Source organism: Saccopteryx bilineata, chromosome 4, assembly GCF_036850765.1.
Source record: "Saccopteryx bilineata isolate mSacBil1 chromosome 4, mSacBil1_pri_phased_curated, whole genome shotgun sequence".
NCBI lineage: Eukaryota > Metazoa > Chordata > Mammalia > Chiroptera > Emballonuridae > Saccopteryx > Saccopteryx bilineata.
This window is the reverse complement of record NC_089493.1, coordinates 291,072,197-291,093,379: the sequence shown is the minus strand read 5'-3', so window position 1 is coordinate 291,093,379 and position 21,183 is coordinate 291,072,197. Positions and strand designations below refer to the sequence as shown.

The following is a 21,183-nucleotide window of genomic DNA, read 5'->3' as shown; positions in this document are numbered from 1 at the left end:
AGTGGAGAGAGTGTCAGACTGGGATGTGGAGGACCCAGGTTTGAGACCCCGAGGTCGCCAGCTTGAGCGCGGGCTCATCTGGTTTGAGCAAAAGCTCACCAGCTTGGACCCAAGGTCGCTGTCTTAAGCAAGGGGTTACTTGGTCTGCTGAAGGCCCGTGGTCAAGGCACATATGAGAAAGCAATCAATGAACAACTAAGGTGTCGCAATGAAAAACTAATGATTGATGCTTCTCATCTCTCTCCGTTCCTGTCTATCTGTCCCTATCTATCCCTCTCTCTGTAAAAAAAAAAAAAAAAAAAAAAAAAAAAAAAAAAAAAATTGAGAGGATTCTCAGAGAAGTTCCATCTTCCAAGTTCTGTAGTTAAATTATGACTTCTATGACTTATCTGAGGCTTTGCAAGCCTCTCCTCCTGCATTCTTCTCTTTCCTTTCTCCACAGAAAGGTGATAAGAAGCCTGACTTTTCCTTTTTAAAATGGCGTTGCTAATGCTAAGTTTTACAGTGGAACAACGAATGTATGCTTCTCTCTCTCTTCCCCTTTACATCTCTCTATCTAAATTAATAAATTAAAAGGAAATTTAAAAAGTCAATAAATAGCCTGACCTGTGGTGGCGCAGTAGATAAAGCGTCAACCTGGAAACGCTGAGGTTGCCGGTTCAAAACCCTGGGCTTGCCTGGTCAAGGCACATATGGGAGTTGATGCTTCCTGCTCCTCCCCCCTTCTCTCTCTCTCTCCCAACCCCCCCTCTCTATAATGAATAAATATTTTCTTAAAAAAAAAAAAAAGTCAATAAATAAAAATTTAAAAGCGATTTTCAGTCAGTCCACTGTCTTCCTCCCTGGACTTGAGGACTATAATTCCCAGGATGCCTGGCTCCTCCACCAAACCGGAAACCGGGTCACCAGGGGCTGGTCTTGAAGAGAGGCAGCCCAGCCAATGGGTGATCCCGGAGGAATTGAAACTTCCGCTGATTGATCTGAGGCTCATTGGAATCTTTGGCGCCTTGATTTCACTGGTGGACGTGAGATGGGCGGGTCAAACTACCAGTGAAACGACGCGGAGGCGGATCTAGAAAATGTGGGCGGGGAGGAGTGATGACTAGCAGGCGGCCCCGCCAATGAAGGGCGGAAGTAGCGGGATAGGGCCGGGTGAATAACCTAGAGGCGGGCGACTTTGGCCGGCGGGTGAGTGCCATGGAGGAGCCGGTGAGGAAACGGGGTCGACCGTCCCGAGGCGGCGGCATCGGCCGAGGAACTCGTGGGGCTCGGGGCGGCCGGGGCCGGGGCCGGCGACCTGGCGCCCGGCGCTCGCTGGACTCGGTACTTGTGAACTTGGTCAGTGACAGCGAGGAGGAAATCCTGGAGGTTTCAACGGCGCGCGGTGCCGCGGACCCGGTGGAGGTCCCATTCCTGGAGACCCCTGTGCCGGCCGTGCCCCGGGACGACAGCAACAGTGACAGCGACAGCGAAGGGACGGACGCACGGCCGGCTGGCGCCCCTCCGGCCCCGGTCATGCGGCGGCGGCGGCGGCTCCTGCTGGATCCGGGGGAGGCGCCGTTGGTTCCCGTGTACTCCGGGAAGGTGAGGCCAGGTTCCCGGCGACGCGAGCGCGGGCGGCCGGGGCGTAAGGAGTGCGGGCGGGACGGGGCCCCCGGGGGTTGGGCTTGGGGGACTGGAGGGCCTTGGAGGCCGAGAGACGCGGGGTTCCTGGGGCTTCTGCAGACCCGGGAGGGGATGAGGTTTGAAGTGTGTCGGGAGTTTGGGATTCCCGTTGAGGGCATAGAGAGGCCAGGGGGCATCCGTGAGGGTTCAGAGAGGGCCTGGGATCGGGGTTCGGGACATGTTCAGTTTTGAGTTCGGGGCTCATTGCTAAGGGCTCAACGAAGCTGGGGTGTTGTGGACTGGAGTTCACGGAAGTTCGGAGAGGACTGGAGTATCCAGGGGGTAGGGCTAGCAACCTGGTGAAAAAAGGAGAAGCAAACGTGCATCCTCAGAGCGCCTTAGAGAAGGGGGTGTGGAAATGGGGGCACCACAGTTTTGGATGCCGGGAGAAGCTAGGGTCCTGGTGGAAGGCTGTGGCATGGACACCCTGAGGGAGAACTGGCCAGCTGGAGGAGGCCTGGGTGGGAGGGAAGATTTACCCCGTTTTTCCTCCCCGTGCAGGGAGGGCTCGGGCTGATACACTTGTCCTCTTTGCAGGTGCAGAGCAGCCTCCACCTCATTCCAGATCACGTGTCCCTCCTGGAACTCTGTCCCCCAGAAGCCGAGGAAGGTAAGGGAGGGCTTCCAGGAGGAGATGCCCAGCTCTGGCCTTGGTGAGGAGAGACCTGGAGGAGTTGATGTCCCTGCAGTTGGCTGTTGCCTGAGGCTCAGGGGAAGGCGTAGAAGTGACTGCTGCCTCCTAGCCAGGGAAGCGCTCCAGTGCTGAAAGGGGCCAAACTGTTCACCAGAAGGCACAGGAAGTGCTGGCTGGCTACCCTTCTCCCAGCTCTAATAGGCAGGAGAGTATGCTGCTACACAGGTTTCCAGGCACCGTGCCTGGAGATTCTGATTCTGTACTCCTGGGGACAAGGGAGGGGGAGGTGTTGAGTGTCGCAGACCAGCGTGGCTCATAATTCCGGGTTTTTGAGGGAGAACGGTATGGAATTAAGAAAACAGACTTATTAAGAAAAAAGGATGGGATCCGGAGGCCTCTTCACTGCTGATGGCAATATCCGAGTCCCCCATAGCCCCAGTTTGCTTTATTATATAGCCATATGCAAATCAAGGAAGTCCTTGATACAAAGTAAACAGAGTGAGAGGAAGGGCATGTAAATTGCCTCCAGCAACTTAAAGCAAGCAAGTGAAGTGGGTGCAGATACTCAGCATCACAGCCAATATGGAGGTGGAGGGGGGAGAACCTAGCCTTTTGCTAAGCCTCAAATTTACAAAGGCTTTTTGCCATTTACGGTCCACAACATATCCCCCTTTTTTATTTTAATTTGTGTGCTGAGATTTGCACTCATCTGATTTCCTGGTTTCCCAGATTCTAATTTGGAGGCAGACTGAAAAAATACAGAATAAACACAAAATTAGTATAACCAATGCTAACAGATATCCAAACAAGTACTCTAATACATTAAAGGGATTAAAGCCTTTTAGATTATCAAGCAAACTTTTAGCCAATACAGCAGGATCTATAATAGTTAAATGTCCTTAATATGTTAATGTAATTTCACCAAGTCCATGTTGGCACCATCACCATTCCACATCCCTGCAGATGCAACCCAACCCCACTTCAGTCCATTAAGAGCTGTCATAAGGAGTAGGAGTCCAGGAAACACATCCAGTAAAAGTCCACATGGCACTGGAATTGTTGTCAGATAGTGTCCAAGTCCCAATGACCACTGCTTCTAGTTGGTAATGATTCAGGTAGACTGGAAAAGCCACCTGCAGGCATGTGTGGAGATGGAGCTTCCATTCTCTTTAAACTGGAGAGATGAACCCAGGGGGGCTTTCCCTGGAGCTTTACAGCTGTGGGGTGGTGAGGAGAACCTTGGGATACACTATGCTGGGTGGCAGAAGTAAATTCGTAACAGAAGTTGGCAAGGAGAAAGATGGCTCTAAATTAGGAGTAGGTCCCAGCCTCATGGGACACTGAGGCAGGAGGAATAAAGGAGACAAAACAGTAGAAAATAGGACTATCAACACCCACAACAGAGATCTTTGAAGGATGAATAAAAAGTCGAAGGATGAATAAAACCTGAATATTCAGGCAAGACATAGTAAGTGACCCTTGTGTCCATAAGAAATGAGATTAGTTTACCTGCTACTTGGAAGAAATACCCTAGGCTTGTCCACAGTGACTTGAGATGGGGCTGATGGCACTGGGCACCTTTAGCCTTCAGTGACAAGTCCCAGCAGGCTGGGCAAGGTTAGGTCACAGGTAGGTGGAGCAGGGCTGGAAGAGACTGAACCCTCAGAGGAGTGAGGGGGCAACTTTCCTTCCAGTGTCCCTTTTTCTCCACAGCAAAGGCATGTCCCTGGTGGGGCCAAGAAGCCTGGCAGGCTTTAGCTCAAAAGACCTTCCTTTCCACTCTTGAAGCAGGACCCAGATGGAGTCCTATGAGGCCCCTTCGGGGCGTTGGAGCCTTTAAGGGTGTATGCAAGAGCGGGTATTTTACCTGATCTCTTGGGCTTTGTCTGCCTTTTGGTCATTATAGACCTTAGAAACCATGCTCAGAAGATCTCGCTGAGGGTTTGAGGGTCCTCATCCACCTGTATAAACTTTTTCTGTATATCTGGAACTATTTAGAAAAAGACAAAACAGCGTTATTAGCTGAATCAAAAGAGGATAGAAGTTTGCAGGAGAAAGAGGTTTGGCGTTTCCTGTACATCAGCGTTCAAAATAAATTTTTTAAAGTAAAAAGTATGACTCTAGGATATGACTCCCCCTTTTATATTTTTTAAAATTGACCTTAAATATTTGCTGGGTACACTTTAATTATACTTTGATTTTAAAGATTGTAAGAAATACCCATAATTTGAAAGGTTTGACAAAATATAGTAAATGCTTTTCCTACATATGTAGGAGTATTGTCAGTTTTAATCAGTTTAGGAAGTAACATGTTTAGCAGCGTCTCCTGTTCTGGCAGAGGCTACTATAAATCCAGAATAAGTATCCACTGTAACGTGGACAAAGGACTGTTTGCCAGATGAAGGTATGTGAGTAACACTCATTTTCCAAGATTGTCCTGGTAGGAGTCCTTGAGGGTTAACTCTTTTTTTTTTTTTACAGAGACAGAGAGAGAGTCAGAGAGAGGGATAGACAGGGACAGACAGACAGTAATGGAGAGATGAGAAGCATCAATCATTAGTTTTTTGTTGTGCATTGCAACACCTTAGTTGTTCATTGATTGCTTTCTCATATGTGCCTTGACCACGGGCCTTCAGCAGACCGAGTAACCCCTTGCTCGAGCCAGCAACCTTGGGTCCAAGCTGGTGAGCTTTGCTCAAACCAGATGAGCCCGCGCTCAAGCTGGCAACCTCGGGGTCTCGAACCTGGGTCCTCGGCATCCCAGTCCGACGCGCTATCCACTGCGCCACCGCCTGGTCAGGCAAGGGTTAACTCTTAAATGGGGACAGATTGTAGAATAGGACACCTTGGACAGGATTTAACAATCTGCCGTGCTGCCTCCCAAGAAAGTTGAAACTATTTACACAGGGCTGCAGCGTTCTGGTGATGGATAGTATGAGACTGAATTGCTTGATCTGTCATGGTTGCTCCAGTAATTTTCTTTTGGGTAGCTTGAACAACAATGGTATTCCCTTGTGCTAAAGCTCCAGGGAGCATGGAGTGAGCTCGAATATGTCCTATAAAACATGGAGCTCTATGTTGACGTACAAGTCTTTGAAGAAGGAGAAATTGCTGAAATAGTTCCTCATCAGCAGTTGTCCCTTAGACAGCAGTCTCTATAGTGGTAACAATCATAAGTAAATATTTGCTGTCTGTATACAGATTAAAGGAGGAACATGGCAAATGCTGAAAAGCCATGATAATGGCATGTAATTCTACTTTTTGAGCTGATTTCAAGGCGACTTGTTTCAGTATATACTTGTCCATTGATTATTAAGCCTGCTATTCCTGAGCTGGACCCATCAGTAAAGACTGTAGGTGCTTCAGGAATGGGCTTATTAACAATTGTTTTAGGAAAGACAAATGTAGTAATTAATGAAAATTGAACTATTTTATCAGCTGGGTAGTGAGAATCAATTTGGCCTGTAAAATTTGCAAAAGCAATTTGCCATTTAGTGGAAGTTTCCCAGAGCCATTGTTGTTGATCCTTTGAAAAAGGAACAACTGAGGCTCAAAATCTATAAGCTGTAGGAGTCACCTATGCCCCTTGATAATCAAGGAGGTGACAAGATCAAAATATGGAGATAAAACTTTATAAGAACCTCATCCATATAACGAATTATGTACGCCTTAGGGTGCTGCCTTCGTACTGGAGAGATAGCTCGAGAAACGTATTTTTGGCACAAGGTAGGACTGTTAGCCATACCTTGAGGCAAAACTCTCCACTGGTATCGCTCCGTGGGAGCCTGGAAATTAAGTGAAGGAACACTGAATGCAAAACGCTTGCAATCATGAGGGCTTAAAGGAATAGTAAAAAAGCAATCCTTCAAGTCAATAATTATAAGGTGAAAATTCCATGGAATGGCAGTAGGAGAAGGGAGTCCTAGCTGGAGAGGACCCATAATTTCCATAGTCTTATTTATTGCTCTCAAATCTTGTAATAGTCTCCAGTTTCCTGATTTCTTTATAATAACAAATATAGGCATATTCCATGGGCTATTAGAAGGTTCAGTGTGCCCAAGCTGTAACTGCTCTTGTACCAATCTAGCAGCTGCCTTAAGCTTCTGAGAAAGGGGCCATTGGTCTACCCATACAGGATTATCTGATTTCCAAGTAATTGGGTCTGTACCATGCATTATTGGGGTAGCAGGAGCTACCGAGGCCCCTATGCTAAAATTTGATACCTTAATCCACGCCTTCTGGTATTGGATGCCACTTCTATGGGGGTGAGAATTCCCTGCTGTTCTTGCCCTAGTCCCTTAGTGGACAGAAATCCCTGATCAAGCATTTGGGTACTGAGTAAATTATTAGGACTGACAAGCAACTCTCCCATATTTTTCAAAACATCTCTACCCCACAAATTTTTATTTTATTTTATTTTATTTTTTATTTATTTACAGGGACAGAGAGAGAGAGTCAGAGAGAGGGATAGATAGGGACAGACAGACAGGAACGGAGAGAGATGAGAAGCATCAATCATCAGTTTTTCGTTGCGACACCTTAGTTCATTGATTGCTTTCTCATATGTGCCTTGACCGCGGGCCTTCAGCAGACCGAGTAACCCCTTGCTTGAGCCAGCAACCTTGGGTCTAAGCTGGTGAGCATTTTTTATTTGCTGAAGCCAGATGAGCCCGCGCTCAAGCTGGCGACCTCGGGGTCTTGAACCTGGGTCCTTGGCATCCTAGTCCAACGCTCTATCCACTGCACCACCGCCTGGTCAGGCTCTACCCCACAAATTAACTGGCAATCCAGGGAGCACATAAGGCTGAAAAAATCCAGAATGACCTTCTTTATCTTCCCATTGTAGAAAACTAAAGCTTTGTTGGGGAGATTTACTCTGCCCCATACTGTGTAGTTCTGTGGTTGCTGCATAAGTGGGTCAGGAAGGCCAATGTAGCTTAGCAATAACAGATACATCAGCTGCAGTACCTAAAAGTCCTTTAAATTTACGCCCTTGTATTGTTAGTTCTATTTCAGGGCGTTCCTGACTTATCTTTTGAGTCCAATAGGCAAAATCAGTAGAGCTAAATCCTTGATTCTCTTGGGGTCCCTTTTGCAAGGTTTGGCCCGAGAAGCATAATTAGCATTCTTATACTAATACTAGCATTCTTATTCTTCTAACTGCCTGAAGCAGCTTGAGACAAATTCTTGAAATGACATATTAGGGCCCTGCTTAATTTTGCTCAACTCCTTTACCTACCTGAGTATATAGCCTTACACATAAACAAGACAATTTATGCACAAAAACACAAGTATAACATATAACTTTGATTAATCCTAATACTTGAATTGCTATTTGGCTCCTAACTCTGAACACACCTTACAATGCACTAACCAGATTAGTAAGTCTTAAGGATCTACATTCTATTCTACTTAAATTTAAATGAGCACTCCTTACAAGTTCTAAAATCATTTTATTTTTTCAATATTAGACAATTTTAGACATTAAACAAAGACTAAACAGAAACAAGAATTAGAGAAACTCAGGATTTCAGAGCACATCCAGATTAGAAAGATGCCTGCCTGATTTTAGTCAGGGCATTTTCTGACAGGGACTGAAGGATGGGACTAAACAAAATTTCCTCGAGAAAATTTGCTCTCAGCAGCTGCATGAGAAATTTTGTAGTCAAACCCACCAGGAGTCCCCTGCGTAAATTTCCAGGCAAAGAATAGGAAAGGGACAAAATAATTCAGAGGATTGTTGCTAACACATTAAAGAAAGTCAGAGAATAACAGGAAAAGCTATAACTTAAATAGCTGAGTCCCCTAACCATTCTCAAGTTCCATAGTTGCGGTAACTGGTGGCTCAGGCAGACCATGACAAGACTTCTCTTCTACCTCAATTTTAGCTGAGTGGCACCTGGAGAGATCTAGGAGCAGCCACACTGTCCCAGGTTCCTTAGCCCTCAAGCCGCAAAGTGCAGGACCACCTGCCGTAGTCTCCTCACACCACTGCCTTCTCAGAACTTTACCTACTTGCTCCCCTGTAGCAGAACTAACCATTCCCCCCTCCAGGAGCCAGGGGACACATCTTGAACATATTGCAAAAAGCATTCTAGCTGCATAACTATTATTATAAAAAGGTTCCCTACTTTTGACCCTAATTGCTCCATAATTTATTACTCCCAACTATACTCTCTTCAAAATCTCTCCTTACTCACTGTGCACACTTGAGGAGTTCTGTCACCTGCCTTTAGTTTAGTTTTCTTGCACTTAAGTCCCTGTTTGGACGCTACTTGCCGCGGACCAGTGCGGCTCGTAATTCCAGGTTTTGAGTGAGAATGGTGCGGAATTCAGAAAACAGACTCATTAAGAAAAAAGGATGAAATCGGGAGGCCTCTTCAATGCTGATGGCAATATCCCAACACCCCATATCCCCCAGTTTGCTTTATTATATAGCCATATGCAAATCAAGGAAGTCCTTGATACAAAGTTACACATCTGAGGCAAAAACAGTAACTCTCCCAAGGCATAAACAGGAATCCCCCTACCATGCATTAGCAAAATCAACCAACATCTGAACAAAGAGTGAGAGGAAGGGCATGTAAATTGCCTCCAGCAACTTAAGCAAGCAAGTGAAGTGGGTGCAGATACTCAGCATCACAGCCAATATGGAGGTGGAGGGGGGAGAACTTAGCCTTTTGCTAAGCCTCGAATTTACAAAGGCTTTTTGCCACTTGCAGTCTACAACAGTTGAGAATGCAACTTTTTGTTCCACCTGCAACAACTTCCTTGGGAGTGCTCTGGAGCCCGCAGGGTGTTCTTTGAGTCTCGTCAGGGCTGCCTAGGCGTTGTCCTCCCCCATTGATGTGATTTTGGCAACTCCTCCAAGGGGAGTGACTAGGGATCGAGTTGAATCAGGAAGTGTCCAGTGGGCATATGCAGACCCGACCCAGGACCTCTGGACCACGAGGCAGTATGGTAGGTGATGGAGAGCTGACTCAGGAACCAGCTGGTTTGGGCTTGAATCCCAGCTCTACTCCTTGGCAGGTTAATCTGTCAGTGCTTTCCTTTCCTCTTCAGGAAAATGGGGATGATGGTGGACCTATGTCAAAGGCTTTTAGTGGGAATTGAAGAGAACGTATAGAAAGCCTTCTCTTGTGCAACATGTGTGGTTTAAGACAGTACCTAGCATGTAGAAGTGCTATGTAAAATGTACCTCTTTCTTGACCTGGGGTGGTGCAGTGGATAGAAGTGTCGACCTCGAATACTGAAGTTGTTGGTTCGAAACCCTGGGCTTGCCTGGTCAAGGCACGTAAGGAAGGGAGTTGATGCTTCCTGCTCTTCCCTCCTTTCTCTCTCTCTCTCCTATCTAAAAATGAGTAAAAGTAAAAATCTTAAAAGTATTAAAAAGAGTTCCTGACCTGTGGTGGCACAGTGAATGACGCGTCAACCTGGAACGCTGACGGCACTGGTTGGAAACTCTTGGCTTGCCCGGTCAAGGCACACGTGAGAAACAAACACTACGAGCTGATGTTTCCTGTCTCCCACCCCTCTCTCTCTCTAGCTCTTTCTCGTCTCTCTAAAATCAATAAAGTAAAATCTTTGAAAACAGAAACAAAACCAAAGAGATTCATCTTATGTGTATCAGAGACAGATTCTTGTTGAAAAAGAAATACTTCTCTTTAAAAAAAAATGATTGATTTGAGAGAGAGACAGAAAGAAACATTGATCAGTTGTTCTGCGTTTATGCCTTCCTTGGTTGATTCTTGTACGTGCCCTGCCCGGGGTGTGGACCCACAATGCGCTATCCACCTGAGCTACCTGCCAGGGCCTAATGTACCTCTTTACCGGCTACTCGAACTGTGGGTCCAGCTTGAGCCCCACCAGTGCAGTGTGAAGCAGGGCAGCCCAGTATTCAAAATGTGGGCCCAGTAGTGTTTGTTGTCTGTCCTCTGGGAGCTTGACAGAAATTTAGAATCTCATGTCACTGGCGGCTGCCATATTTAGCTAGGACAAGGTTTCTTAAGCTCAGCACTTCCAACATTTGGACTGGTAATTCTGTGTCATGGGGCTGTTCTGTGCATTGTCGGATGGTAAGCAGCACCCTGACCTCTCCCCAGTAGATACCAGTATCACGGCCCAAACTCTTCTGCCCTCTGTGGGACATCCAGAATACTCTCCAGATATTGCCCCATGTCCCTGGGGAGGCAATATGGCCTCTGATTGAGAACCACCAATCTAGGATTTATTATGATTGTTTTGTTTTCACAGTATTTGTTTTTATGGTTAATGATGGTTTTTGTTGGTGGCAAGCAAATAGAAAAGAACTTCTATACTCTAGAATAATACCTCGTTTTTGATCATTTCACAATATACAAATATTAAATCATTATGTTGTATACCTGAAAGTAATATAGTGTTCTATGTCAACTATATACCTCAATTAAAAAAAGGATAAAACACCTAGTTTCCTTTCCTAAGGAATTAAGTGATTTAGCCTTGGCCAGATAGCTCGGTTGGTGTAGTGATTTTCAACTTTTTTTGAGCCGCGGCACATTTTTTACATTTACAAAATCCTGGGGCACACCACCTACCAAAATGACACAAAATGACACTCTAACAAAGTACATATTATACATATAGTTAATAATATAGTTTCTAAATGTGTCAGACCTGTTGTGGCTCAGTGGATAAAGCGTCAACCTGGAAATGCTGAGGTCGCTGGTTCGAAACCCTGGACTTGCCTGGTCAAGGCACGTATGGGAGTTGATGCTTCCTGCTCCTCCCCCGTCTCTCTCTCTGTCTCTCTCTTCTTTCTCTCCCTCTCTCTCTCCTTTCTAAAATGAATAAATAAAATAAAAAAAAATAAATGTATTTATACTCACACCTGACCATGTCTCACAGCACACTAGTGTGCCGTGGCACACTGGTTGAAAAACACTGGTTAGAGCAGGGTCCCCAAACTTTTTACACAGGGGACCAAGTTCACTGTCCCTCAGACCATTGGAGGGCTCCCACATACAGTGCTCCTCTCACTGACCACCAATGAGAGAGTTGCCCCTTCTGGAAGTGCGGCGGGAGCTGGATAAATGGCCTTAGGGGACCAAATTGTGGCCCGTGGGCTGCAGTTTGGGGACGCCTGGGTTAGAGCATAGTCCTGAAATGCAGAGGTTGATGGTTCAATTCCCGGTCAGGACACATACAGGAACAGCTCGATGTTTCTATCTCTCTTCCTCTCTCACTAAAACCAATAAATAAATAAAAATTTTAGAAAGGAATTAAGTGACTTAAAGAAAGATAGCAAACAAATAACAATGCATAAATGACAGTATGTGATGGTGGCACCCACAGTGAGGAGACGAGAAACATGGGACTTGGGGGGGTCTGCACACTACCTTTTTCTTTATCTCATTCCCTTCTTTTTCAACACCTGACCCACACGGTCTCTCTGTGCCTACCAAATTGAGTGCAGGAAGAAAAGGAAAACATTAAAAAAAAATCTTCCTTTAACAACATCTGTTTTAATGTACATTTAAAAATATACAGAATAGTATGTACATGTGTACTAGTATAGAGTAATAGTATAATCATACCATTAAGTAGTATAATAGTATTAAGTAAACATTTTCTGGGTTTTATTTTAGTGTTTTTTATTTGTGGGATACAGGCAATAAAAAAAGTGGAACATAAGGGCCAGATTAAACAAATTAGATACAGTATTCCAGTTTTCAACTACTGAGGGGAGTGATCCTTACTTGGTAGAGTAAGGCCCCATCTTAGCCAGCAGGACTTGTGGAAACTAACCTTCAGAGCCAACAGAATTCAAATTTCTATAGCAAGCTACTTCTTGCATACCATTCCTTTTCAATTTTTTTTTCTTTTCCAAGTGAGAGGTGGAGAGATAGATTTCCACATGCACCCTGACGGGGATCCACTTGGTAACCCGTCTGGGGTCGATGCTCTGCCCATCTGGGGCCATGCTTGCAACTGAGCTAATTTTAGCACCTGAGGCAGAGGCTTAACGGAGCCATCCACAGGGCCCACCAGTGTATTTGAACCAATCAGGCTGTGTGGCTGCAGGAGGAGAAAAAAGAGAGGAGGGGAAGGGGGCGCAGAAGCAGATGATTGCTTCTGTGTGCCCTGACTGGGAATTGAAACCAGGACTTCCACACGCCAGGCTGATGCTCTACTACTGAGCCAACTGTGCAGGGCCTCCTTTTTAATTTTTAAATAAAGGTTATGAAAAAAAAAGAATACTGCTTTAGTTGGAATGAGCCACAATTTGTGTGTGTGTGTGTGTGACAGAGACAGTGGTACAGACAGACAGGAAGGGAGAGAGATGAGAAGCATCAGCTCTTCGTTGCAGCTCCTTAGTTGTTCATTGATACATGCCTTGACGGGGTGGGGCAGCTGCAGCAGAGCGAGTGACCCCTAGCTCAAGCCAGTGACCTTTAGGCTCAAGCCAGCCACCATGAGGTCATGTCTATAATCCCACGCTCCAGCCAGCAACCTCGAGTTTCGAACCTGGGTCCTCTGCATCCCAGTTTTTTTTTGTATTTTTCTGAAGTTGGAAACGGGGAAGCAGTCAGACAGACTCCCGCATGCGCCCGACCAGGATCCACCCGGCACGCCCACCAGGGGGCGATGCTCTGCCCATCTGGGGCATCGCTCTGTTGCAACCAGAGCCATTCTAGTGCCTGAGGCAGAGGCCACAGAGCCATCCTCAGCGCCCGGGCCAACTTTGCTCCAATGGAGCCTTGGCTGCAGGAGGGGAAGAGACAGAGAGGAAGGAGAGAGGGAAGTGTGGAGAAGCAGATGGGCGCTTCTCCTGTGTGCCCTGGCAGGGAATCGAACCCGGGACTCCTGCACGCCAGGCCAACGCTCTACCACTGAGCCAACCGGCCAGGGCTGCATCCCAGTTTGACGCTGTATCCTCTGTGCCATTGCCCGATTAGTCAGAATGGGCTACTTTTCAATTGTCCACACTTGCCACACTGTCTCAGGCCTCCTTTCTCATGCATCAGGTTTGGACGCTCCTGCTCTAATCTTTCAGACTCCAGCTCATGCTTTCTGGGTTAGGCATTTCCTCCTTTTTTTTGGTGAGAGACAGAGGGACAAGTAGGGACAGACAGACAGGAAGGGAGAGATGAGAAGCATCAACTCATAGTTGCAGTACTTTAGTTGCTCATTGATTGTTTTCTCATACGTGCCTTGATGGGGGGGGGGCTTCAGCTGAGCCAGTGACCCCTTGTTCAAGCCAGCGACCATGGGGTCGTGTCTATGGTCCCATGCTCAAGTTGGCAACCCTGTACTCAAGCCGGTGAGCCTGTGCACAAGCCGATGGTCCTCAGCCTCCCCAGCAATGCTCTATCCACTGCGCCACCATGGTCAGGTGGCATTTCTGGCTTGACGCATGCCCCTTGAGCACTTCCCCAGTATTATGATGTGGTCCCGTGCCTCTGGGGGCCCGCAGTCTCCTTTCTGGGACCTTCTGAAGCCCAGGAGTTGCGTCTCCTCTCCTTGACTCTTGCTGTCCTCTCTTGGCTAACCCTTGACACTTTCCTCTCTGTCCCCAGAGGAGGATATGGCGGATTCTAGCAGTTTCCATGCTGAGGATCCCCCCGTTCCAGTCCCAGATTCTTCCTGGAAGAAGAAGCTGAGGAGGAAGGATGAAGAACAGAAGAAAAAGGAGGCGTCTCTGTGAGTGCGCCGGGGCCCTGAGGCACTAGGAGTAGAATGGAGTTGGAGAGGTAGGCAGAGGCAGGCAGGACCGTGGGTGGCTCCTGGGGGGGAGGAAACGGGGTGGGAGGGATCTTGAGGCTCAGGTGAGGCGGGAAGCTCTTGGGAGAAGAGGTGGCCCACACAGAGGATGGCAGTGGACCCTTCGGACCGCCCGCGAGTGGAAGGCCTCTTTGTGTCTGAAGTGGTGGTGATGTACAGGCAAGGGGTGTGGATCTGGCCACTGCCCTGTGGTTCCGATCCAGCCAGCTGCCTGTGAACTGGCCCCTCTGCGCTGCACTCTTCTGTGAGATGGGGCAGCAGTGGTGCCTGACACGGGACTTTTGAGTAGGCTGACAGGAGTTCACACTTGGCCTACAGTAAGTAAGTGCTTGGTGTTCACAGACACCCACCTGCGAAGCGGCTCACCTTGAGAGGGAGGCATCTCTTCCCTGCACAAACGATGCTCAGGTCTTCCTGCCCTTTTCTCCCTTTGTCTTCCGATAAGAGGGATACTCCTGGAAGGTGTTCCCTTAGGGGCCCACTGCCTGTGAGGAGAGCTGTGGGACCAGGGTCTGTCCCCTTCCTTCATCTTGTCTTTCTCTTCTCTCTGCAGGGCTCAAGACACCTCTCCTTCGCCGCCACCTCAGCCAAGGACCAAAAGCAGAAAACATACTCAGGCACTCCGGAAGTTAAGGTGCCGGGCAGGAGGCTTCGGCAGGGGCAGAGGGCCGTGGTGGACGGAAGTGGCCCGCCCCAGCTGACCCAGGCCCTTTTGCACCCCAGGGAGGTAAACAAGCGCCTGCAGGACCTCCGTTCCTGCCTGAGTCCCACGCACCACCGGGGCCAGGACTGCCTGAGTCAGGACGATGAGGTGGTGCTCCTGGAGGGACCCACTCTCCCAGGGAGCCCCCGACTCTTTCCGCTCAAAGTCCGGTGCCGTGCTGACCTGATCAGACTGCCCATCGGGATGGTAAGTGTCTGAGGGCGTGGGGCGAAGGGTTCCGCGGCTGCAGGGGAGGGACTGGCGTCTGGGCGGAAGGGCCTGTGTCTCTCCTGTCCTCTCTGCGTCTGCCTGGTGCTCGCTCACAGGAGTCCCTCGTCACCCTGAGCTCCGCCCCTTTCCCAGTGAAGACTGCTATTTAGGGACGACGCCATCTGAATGGAAGGATGAGGACGAATGACAGGAACCGCGCATCGGCAAGCCACTGGAGGCTGTGGGCTGGCCGCTCACGGCCTTTCCAGCGGAGCATCTTCTCTTTTTGCTCTGTAGTGTTTTTATTTATTTTATTTATTTTTTATTTAGAGAAAGGCAGGGAGAGAGAGAGACAGGAACATGAAGCTGTTCTTGTGTGTTTTTAGAGAGACAGAGAGAGGAAAGGAGAGAGAGGGGAGGGAGAAGGGAAGCATTCACTGTTGTTCCACTCATTGGCTGCTTCCTGTGTGTGACCTGACCTGGGCTCGAACCCGCTACCTTGTCATTTCGGGACAACGCTCTTAACTGACTGCGCTAACTGGCCAGGGCCTCCCTGTAGAGTGCTTTCAACGCCTGGCAGATAGCTCTGTTCCACATCGTCCTGCACTCAGGCTGCCAGTGTAGCCCCGGTCGGGACACGTACAGGAGCGGATTGGTGCTCCTGCCTCTCTTGCTCCTTTCCTCTCTCTAAAACAATACAGTACACATTGAATTAAATAAGTAAAGCACAGGAGCTATAAGCAAACGAACAAATAAATAAATAAAGCAGAGGAGTTAGGAGTTTGGCCCTGGCTGGGTCGCCCAGTTGGTTAGCAGCATCTCACTACACAGGAGTGCGGGTTTGAGTCTAGTCAGGGCGTATGTAAGAGTCAACCAATGAAAACAAATGAGAGGGATAACGACTCGATGTTTTCTCTCTTTGAAATAAATAAAAAAGAAACCACAGGAGTTGGTTGCTGGCCTTTGCACTGGGCAGGTTCCTACAGCGGTCTGGGTAGGAGTAGGCAGACGTGGCCGTGCTGGCCGTGTCCCACGTGGCACCGTTGGCCGGAGCTGCGGAGCGCTGGCCTGTTAGACGGGGCGTGTGAGCTCTACTCTGCTGTAGTCCCCACCCTCCCTTTTCCTCTCCTAACCTGGGGTTGCTTCATTTCTTTGTGTTACTTGCCTGAACCCCATTGACACGATTTTATTCTGTATTTTCCCAGGTAACTATGGTGAAACTCCCAGCTGAGGTGCTCAGCTAGTAGCAGAGGCCATAAACTTAGGTTGGGGGTGGGGATGGGAGGGGTACACCAAGGCAGGACGGCCTCCTTTGCTTCTTATCTCCCTCCCTAGTCGGAGCCCCTACAGAGTGTGGTAGACCACATGGCCACTCATCTTGGGGTGTCCCCAAGCAGGATCCTCTTGCTTTTTGGAGAGACCGAGCTGTCCCCTACTGCCACCCCCAGGAGCCTAAAGCTTGGAGTGGCTGACATCATCGGTGAGCGGAAGGCAGGGAGGTGGAGCCTGGAGGAGGCCTTTGCCGTCGAGGGGAGGGGATGAGAGGGGAGGCCCAGCCAGGGCCCTGCCCAGCCCTGCTCAGCCCCGGTGTCCTGCTCCTGCCTCCCACAGACTGCGTGGTGCTGGCCAGTTCTCCACAAGCCGCGGAGACATCCCACCTGCTCCAGCTGCGGGTGCAGGGGAAGGAGAAGCACCAGCTGCTGCAAGTCTCTCTGTCCCGAGTGAGTGGAAGGGCTGGCTCTCCATGCCCCTCACGTGGTCCCCTGCCATCTCTCCTGTCACTTAACTGAGGACAGATTCCTTCTAGTCCTGATTAGCCGAGACACTGGGTTCCTGCCTGTCCTACATGGTGGACAAGGCACACCATTCAGCTTCTGCTGGGAGCCTCTGCTTTGTCTCCTGTCTCCTTCCCGGTAAAACGGGAAGGACCCTCGGACAGTCACCACTAAAATCCATCAAAATAACAAAGCCACGCTCCTATTTTTAAAATTGAATTTATTGGGGTGACAGTGATCAGTTTATATGTTTCAGGTGTACAGTTTTTTAATACACTATCTGTGTATTGCATTGTGTGTTCACCACTCCATAAAGCCACACTTCTAAGTGATAGTCCCTGTTTCAAGGGTAATTACTTCACATTGAGGATATTATTGAATTTTACAACGATCATATGGGAAAGCACTGTTACCCTTGTTTAACAGATAAGGAGATCAAGGTCTAGAAAGGGGTCACCACTGTGTTCGTGTCCCAGGGCCGATGTAGCAGCTCTGTGGATGGGGTGGCTTAGAGCAGCAGTGTGTTCTCACAGTTTTGGGGGTCTGAAATCTGCCACTGAGGCACCAGCAGGGTCATGCTCCCTCTGAGACTGCGTAGACTCCTCCCTCACCTTTTCCAGCTTCTGGTGGTGGCCGTCAGTCCATGGCATTCCTTGGCTTGCAGCTGTGTCCCTCCAATCTTCGTCTTTTTTGTCCCATGGCATTCTCCTTGTCTAGGACACCAGTCAGGTTACATTGGTGCCCACCCTAGTCCAGTATGACCTCATCTTAATTACATCTCCAAAGGCCCTGCTTCCGAGTAAGGCCACGTTCACGCTGACCAGGATTTGGGACCACGAAGGATCTTTTTGGAGGGGATGCGGTTTAAACTGGAACACTTGCCTCAGGTCACATAGCTAGTTAGGTGAAGAGCCGGCTTGCAGCTCAGCGCGTTCTCGCTCTAGTCCGGGCTCTTCCCCATGGTGGTAGCTGCCTCCTCCTGCAGCTCTGGGCTTTGTGCCTGGTTCCTGAGAGGAACCGACAACATGGCTTCTCGCTCTCCGCCTCCCCTCTGTGGGCAGGGACCTTGCTTATCCCGTCCTCTCTGTCTCTGCAAGGCCTCCCGGCTCCTTTGCATTACAGCCCTTTTCCTTATCTCTCCAGGACGCTCCTCTCAAGACCCTCATGGCCCACTACAAGGAGGCCATGGGGCTCTCCGGCCGCAAGCTGTCCTTCTTCTTCGATGGGACGAAGCTTTCGGGCGAGGAGCTGCCGGCTGATTTGGACATGGAATCCGGGGACGTCATTGAGGTCTGGGGCTAATGCCCCACTCCGTTTGGAGGCCCAGCAGACTTGGGAGCACAGCTGTCCCCTCTTGACCCTGTGGGGGCTTGCTGAAGCGGAGGCAGCACTCGTCTTTAAGCTGTAGCTACGTCAAGGGGGCAGGGCGTCCCCCCTCCTCCCCTGCCGACCCTCGTTAAAGCCTGGCTCGTTACCTGGGTGGTTCGGGCGGACTGTGGCCCGGGCACGTGGTGTGCTGAGTTTTGCCCCCTTCCCGGGACACCCCTCACCCCACCCCTTCACTGCCACCATCACCCTTCACCTGACTGTCTCCTGGAACTGCTCGTGTTTGAAGAGGGAGCTGAAATAAATTAGGGTGGAGAATAGGACTCTAGGCCTGGGATCTGTGTCACATCTAGGACGAGCAGTGGCCTTAGTGTCATCTGGTGAAGTGTGCCTGAGGCCCCTACACGGGTTCTGTCCCACGGCTTACCGGAAAAGAAGCGGTTCGCTCACAAGTACATAAGCTTAAGCACAGGCAGACAGCGAGTGACTGTTTGGAAGGCTGTAGAAGGTTCCAAGCCTTGGGTGTCTGATTCACCCAGCATCCGTTTTAGCCCCTCCATGATGCACACACATTGTTTAAGGCAGAACTGAGCACATGGAGCCTTTTGTTTGTCAGACTACAGTCCATGCACAGCTTCCTGTCTCCCTTCTGGGACCGTCCTCCCATAAGCGTCCCTCCTAGGCTGTTGATCGCATGTCTTGGAATATGAATGTATCCTTGTAAAATGCAGTGCTGTACGTGTGAATATCCTCTTAAAAATTGATTTTAGAGAGAGAAAGGGAGAGAGAAGGAAACATTGTTTTGTTCCACTTATTTATTCATTCATTGGTTGATTCTTTAAAATTTTTTATTTATTGATTTTAGAGAGAGAGGAAGAGAAGAGAGAGAGAGAGAAACATCCATTTGTTGCTTCATGCTATGCGTTCATTGGTTCATTCCTGTATGTGCCCTGACCAGGGAATGAACCCACAACCTTGGCGTATTGAGACACGTGTAATCTGTTGAGCTGCCTGGCCAGGGCTAAATGTTCTTACGTATGTGGTATTGTGCCATAGATCTTGTGTGGCTTTTCTCACTCAGCCTGTGTTGCTTGTTTACATCTGCCTCCTTGCTTTGAGCTGCTCCGCGGCATTCCACAGTGGGTGTTGGCTGCGTGTTACTGACAGGCTCACTGGTGGACCCCCAGTGACTCTAGCCCTAGGTTCGTAGGACCTCTCGGCATGTGGACAAGGGCACAGTGAACATCCTGTTCTGTGTCCCCCTCCCATGCCTGTGTGGAAAGTGCGTCAGCGTAGGATGGGATGGCAGGTCAGACAGGTTTATTTCTCTATGGTTCTACCATCGTTTTCTTCAGCTGGTCACTGACCCCACGGGAAGCTCCCCGTTTCTCCTCGTCCACAAGAGCCCTGTTATTGCCCAGCTTTCTGTCTGGCCAGTTGTGAGGGTGTCAAGGGGCACGTGTTTCATGGACATTCATTTCCTCCCCAGGAATTTGGGGAATTTCCTCACGTGGCTGTCAGCCTTTCTGGTTTCCCTCCCTGTGAACTGTTCATTTCTCCTGGCCCATTTTCTCATGGGGCTTCCTTTGTCTTTGTTTATTCTCAAGAGTTGCTCATGTATTCCTGGGAAGTGGCAAATAACTTGGAATGGCGCTTCATTTGTGTATCCAGGGGTGCCCTTGACTGAACAGAAATGGTTCATTTTAATGGAGCTCATATGTTGCTTTTTTTTTTTTAAGGATTTTATTTATTAATTTTAGAGAGAGAGATGGGAGGGGAGTGAGAAGGGGGAAGCATCAACTTATAGTAGTTGCTTCCCATATGTGCCTTGACCCGGCAAGCTCAGGGTTTCGAACCAGCGACCTCAGCGTTCCAGGTCAACGCTTTATCTGCTGCACCACCACAGGTGAGGCTCAGTTGTTGCTTTTTGATTTCTTACTTAAAAGTAGTTAAGATGTTTTGTGTTCTGCGAACTTGCTAGCTTTTCCTTTCACATTTAGGCCACTGCGTGCGGCTGGAGTCCAGCTCGTGCGCGCTGGTCCTTGGAGTGCTGGTGGCTGCTCTGCGTGGCCGGACGTTCTCACTGGTTAGCGCCGGGCTGCACTGGCTGCTAAACATGCAGCATCACTTTTAAACTATTTGAAATTCACATTAACAAGGGAGGTCCCGGTTTTATTTTCACCCTGAGATGAGCCAGTTTCTCCATGCTGTCTACTAATGAAGCCCTTCGTTCCCACTCTGTGCTAGAATTTTGGCAACAGTGTCACATTCTTAAACGTATTTTTTGTTGGACTGTGGCATTCTTTTGACCTTATATTGTAGGAAAGAAGCCTTTATAACATTTAAATAATATAGAATATGGTATAGCTGTCATTTTTTTCAGATCTTTTATGTCTGTTAATGAGTTTGTGCATATAAAATTATGTATTCAGTCTCAGCAGAATAAATGGGAATATATTCAACTGTGTGGACTTGAGGATTTCTGTCTTTGTGGCCCTTATGGGACCCTAACTACAGCTTCTGTGACTAAGACCATTAGGTATTAGTTGTCCCCTCACATCCATTCTTTTTTTTTTTTGGTGAGAGAGGGAGAGAGTAGGACAGGGACAGACAGACAGGAATGAGCGAGATGGAGAAGCATCAACTCAGTTGCAGCATCTTAGCTGTTCATTGACTGCGTTCTCATATGTGCCTTGACGGGGGGCTCCAGCCGAGCCAGTGACCTCTTGCTCAAGCCAGTGACCTTGGGCTTCAAGCCAGCGACCCTGCACTCAAGCTGGTGACCTCAGGGTTTCGAGCCGGGGACCTCAGCATCCCAGGTTGATGCTCTGTCCACTGTGCCGCCACTGGTCAGGCCCGTCACACCCATTCTTCCTCCTTCCAGGGTAACAGAAGCCCTGGTTTTTAGCAAAGCACAGAGACTTCAGAATGAAGATAGTGCTTCCCAGCCTGTGCTGTAGCCAGGTGTGGCCAATTACCGGTTCAGGCTCAGGGGGTCCGAGAGGAGGAGGGCCGCACTCTCCAGGGTGTGGGCCCCTCTCCTTCGCTTTCATCTTGCAAGTGGAGCGCACTGACTGACCGGAGGTGACCTTGGGGTTGGAAGCCAC

At 48.9% G+C, this 21,183-nt stretch overlaps 1 protein-coding gene across 1 annotated transcript; it reads left to right on the top strand.

The window, feature by feature from the left end:
• Window positions 1–1,153: 1,153 nt before the first annotated feature.
• On the top strand, window positions 1,154–20,538 carry NFATC2IP (nuclear factor of activated T cells 2 interacting protein). The gene is made up of 8 exons (XM_066275558.1): window positions 1,154–1,584; window positions 2,203–2,275; window positions 13,858–13,981; window positions 14,616–14,696; window positions 14,786–14,972; window positions 16,311–16,455; window positions 16,587–16,696; window positions 17,894–20,538. Exons 1-8 carry the CDS (start codon window positions 1,198–1,200, stop codon window positions 18,050–18,052), a joined length of 1,266 nt encoding a protein of 421 aa, XP_066131655.1. The 5' UTR covers window positions 1,154–1,197; the 3' UTR covers window positions 18,053–20,538.
• The last annotated feature ends 645 nt before the right edge of the window (window positions 20,539–21,183 follow it).